Here is a 4,090-nt window from a genome sequence, read left to right as displayed (position 1 = left end):
ATAGTGGCCAGTTTAAAATTGTTAATGATGATGATCAATAATCGATGAGTTTTTGATTTGGGAACTAGGGTTCGTCGGCCACGCTTCACGGCTCACGCGTTCAACGAAGAGTTTTTGTTTTGTGTATATGTGTAAATGAATGTATGTATATATGAGACACGCATATAAAATGCTCGGTATGTTCGGTTAACCTGTCTGGACTTCGGGTTGAAACCGACCCGGCCCGTAGCCGAAATGTGTGGGCTGCAAAGTCCAATCGGTTATTTCCTTGGGTCCGCTACCGGTCCAAAACCGATACTTCGGTTCGGGCTACACTATGGGCTTCGGGTACAGTATACAACGCCCATGCCTACCAGTTACTATTACACGTTAGGCTTCGAACGGTGTAAGTTTTAGGATGTCTTTGGTTCTTATTTTTTTCTCCCTTAGCTCAAAACATCAACTTTCTATTAAATCAAAGTTAAATTTACAAATGTTTATTTTGTTGAACATAAAAGTAGGTAAAATGACCATAGAATACAGTTTAGGAACACAAATCAAACTTTTTTGAAATTTGGTTTCTGTAGAATTTGTAAAAGAAATAGTTTGTTTTAGCTGTCCATTTAAGTGTTAAAGTTTTAGTTTTTTATATGATTAATAAATCTTGTTAAAAAAAGTGATTAATAAATCATTTTTATCCCTTGTTTTCTCTCCAAAAAAATGTAAAAACAAGAACTATAATTTGAAACAAAAATCTTACATCAAAAGGACGAAAAAATAAGTTTAGGATTAAAACCAAAACCGGCTTAATTTCGGTTTTGAATTAGATTAATCTAATTATGGTTTCGTCATGTGTGTCTCGGCCGGGCCTCGGATTATCCCTAGCAATGTCTCTTTCTTTAAAACCATAAACCCTCTCATTACAGAGTCAAACATCGTTGCGATTCCTGACTCATATTAATGGGACAGCAGCAAATGGAGAAGAAGTTCACTTGGGTTTCACCAAACATATCCTATTGTCTAGGCAACACGTGCTACTCTCCTCCCTACTCCGTCGCCGGCTGCGACTGGTAACCTAGACTAGAGAAACCTTTTTACTCACATTTTCTTGTTCTGTTTTGGGTTTGTGATTTGATTTTATACGGGTTTTGTTTTGTACAAGGTACCTCTCTGCTTGTCCTAAAGGAGACTACTTGTGCTTGTATCTTGAACTTGAGCCTGAATCTCTGCCTCCAGGATGGAGTAGAGACGTGAGGGTTACCTTCACTCTTGTCAACAAGGGTTAGCGTTATACGAACAAAACATTAGGTGACTGCTTGTTATTTACGTTTCAAGTTTTTGTAGTAGAATCTCTATATTTGCTTGAGTAAAGTTTCAATCTTTATTTATCAAAATTCAAGTTCATTTGATCACTTTGATGAGACAGTTTCTTGGACATGACAGGAGCACAATGCTGTTTCGATGCAAAGAATAGCATTCATGGTTTTGAAGAGTTTTTATCGCTTTCTAAACTTTTGTATACACATGAAAGATTTATGGTGAATTACAGACGCATTGTCCTCGCTGAGATACATGTTTTGCCAGATATTGTTGTACCAAAGGAACCCGTGAAGGTTATTGAACCACTTAGCTGCAAAGTAGGAAACCACATTGCGGAGGCATCTGCCAACATAGCTGAGGGAGACTCTTCGTGTCAAGTTGTCCAAACAACTGTGAATGTTTCTAAAGAGAATGTACATGTTGATGCTGCTGCTGCATCTGAGGAGCTGCTGCTGCATCTGAGGAGCTGTCAGATGCTGATGATGGAGCTGCTGATAATGATGATGATGATGATGATGGAGCTGAGGAGGGTTCGGATGATGATGATAACACGTCTGAAGAAGCCCCAGATGATGTTGATGCATCCATAGAGAATCTGGCTGATGATGATGGTGCTTCTTCTCCTGTTTCAAATGATGATGATGATGGTACGTCTGAAGAAGCCTCAGATGATAGTGATGCATCCGAAGACAATCTGGCTGATGATTATGATGATGATGATGATCCTTTTAGCCAATCAGACGCTTTGGAGGACCTTTCTCATACAATGGCAATCCATGTTGTAAGCTGTAACGGTGAGACTGAGGTTTTTAGCGGTGGAAGCGCACCTAAAGAAGATGTCGATGATGAGGCTTTATCTCTTGCTTCGAATGGAAGTTCTCTACACCAAGTGAAGTCCTTGGAGGCTGCCTCTCAGACAGTAGAAAATGGTGGTGGACGTAGGGGGTTTAACAATGTAATATCTGTTACTGAGATCTGTAATAATGTGGTTAAGGAGATTCAACCAGTAAAGGAAACGATGAATGTCAATGGTTTTGAGGTTTTTTCTTCTCAGGTAAGAACGTCATAACGTCATAACGTCATAACGTCTTCTATTGTTATTAGAGAGAAAGCTCTCATCTGAAAATTGAATGGGACCGCATGCATATATCATATGTCCCAATGCCTTAGTTTTATGGGGAAAACCTTTATTTAGAAAATAATAAGTGGTGCATATCACTGGTTATGTTCTTTTCAAACAAAGTTTTAACGTTGTTTATGGCTAGCAGGTAGAGTCGGTGAGCTATATATTCAGAAGACACCCAGACATAGCATTAGCCATTAGGCTTCCGTCCAAAGAACCAACAGATCAGAAGAGCTTACCTGAATGAACTCCTTAGCCTCATCGAGGTTCTGTGCCAGTCACCAGATAAACTCTCTGAGGATGATCTGAGAAATGCTGATGACACACTTGCTGATCTGATTGTTGTCGGCTTCAAATTGAATTGGCTAAAGTCAAAGCTGAATGAAGTCACTGAGAAGAAGAAGATGGAACAGGGTACTGGGGCAAGGTTGAAAACAATGGAGGAACAGTTGCAGAAGCTGAAGCTAATGTTCTTGAATCTTGAAACTCAGCTGCAAACGGAAAAGGTGGAGGCTTTGGCCGCAAGAGCTCCTCTCTCGTTCAGTGATGTTGTTTGCTGATTTGCTAGGATCCTTGTAGACTTGTAGATGAATCCTTTTTTTTCCTTTTGATGTCTCAGAACTAGTCTCAAGTTCATACTTTATGTAAGGCACTTATGCTAGTTCAGAGTATTATTCCAAAAACAACATTATTTAATCTTACTCCTAAACCTCCTTTTCAAAAGGAGTTTTTGCTTCTGAAGTCATCTTTTTTTTTCTTTTAGACACTATGCTTGAGCTTCTTTGGCTTCTTCTTAATGAATGCCAGAAAACTGTTATCTTATCAATGTCCTTCCATTTGATCCAAAAAAGAAAAAAATCAATGTCCTTCCTAAGAAGACTCGGCTTTCCCTCAAGATAGAAGGGATGAAACTGCTCATCCAAACGTTTCAATAGCTCCCAATACTCAAAATCCGGCAAACCTGCTTCAACCGAAACAAATGAAAACATTTTAAAGGATATAAAAACTGAAATTATTAACGTCCAGTTATACTAATACAGTTTTATTGAGTTATACTTAGTTATAACAAAATATTTCTATTCAGTTATTGATATATCATGGTCTTTTAAAGTTTTGACCATGATATAAAACCTTATTTAAAGTCTATATTATATATTTTGAGTCGTTTTTAGAATCTTTACAAGTTTGCAGATTCCGGAGTAAATGAAAGATTGAAGAGAATTAGCACCGACAAGTCAAGCTTGGAGTTGATATTTGAGAATGAAGTTTATCGACACTCATCTTGAAAACCCAATTCAAAATATTTCATTTAAGATATTTTGGATTGGGTTTTTCGTAATTTTATAATACCTACAATTAAATAATAATGTTTATATAAACATACACATATATGTATTTTGAGAATTTCATGGAAGAATTCGCTATTGAGGATGCTCTGACACCATATTACTGCATTAGTGAAGTTGTTATACTGAGTGCTACCAGCTCTACTGAATTCAAATATATAGGTGAAGGCCTTGTTCTGCGCGACATGCGACTAAGATTACGTTCGTTTATGTGTCGCGCGACCTACGACTTGCGACCTGCGACCTGCGACCTGCGACCTGCGACCTGCAACTAAAACTATGTTCGTTTCTGTGTCGCGCGACGTGCGATCTGCGACGTACG

General features: G+C 38.3%; 1 protein-coding gene across 1 annotated transcript; it reads left to right on the top strand.

The window, feature by feature from the left end:
- The first annotated feature begins 939 nt into the window (after window positions 1–939).
- LOC125588453 (skeletal aspartic acid-rich protein 1-like) lies at window positions 940–2,852 on the top strand. Its single transcript, XM_048759798.1, has 4 exons — window positions 940–1,049; window positions 1,142–1,260; window positions 1,423–1,671; window positions 1,746–2,852. The coding sequence occupies exons 1-4, from the start codon at window positions 940–942 to the stop codon at window positions 2,366–2,368; spliced, it is 1,101 nt and encodes a 366-aa protein (XP_048615755.1). The 3' UTR covers window positions 2,369–2,852.
- The last annotated feature ends 1,238 nt before the right edge of the window (window positions 2,853–4,090 follow it).

This window comes from Brassica napus, chromosome C6, assembly GCF_020379485.1.
Source record: "Brassica napus cultivar Da-Ae chromosome C6, Da-Ae, whole genome shotgun sequence".
In the NCBI taxonomy this organism is placed as follows: Eukaryota; Viridiplantae; Streptophyta; class Magnoliopsida; order Brassicales; family Brassicaceae; genus Brassica; species Brassica napus.
This window is presented reverse-complemented; position numbering and strand designations above follow the sequence as displayed.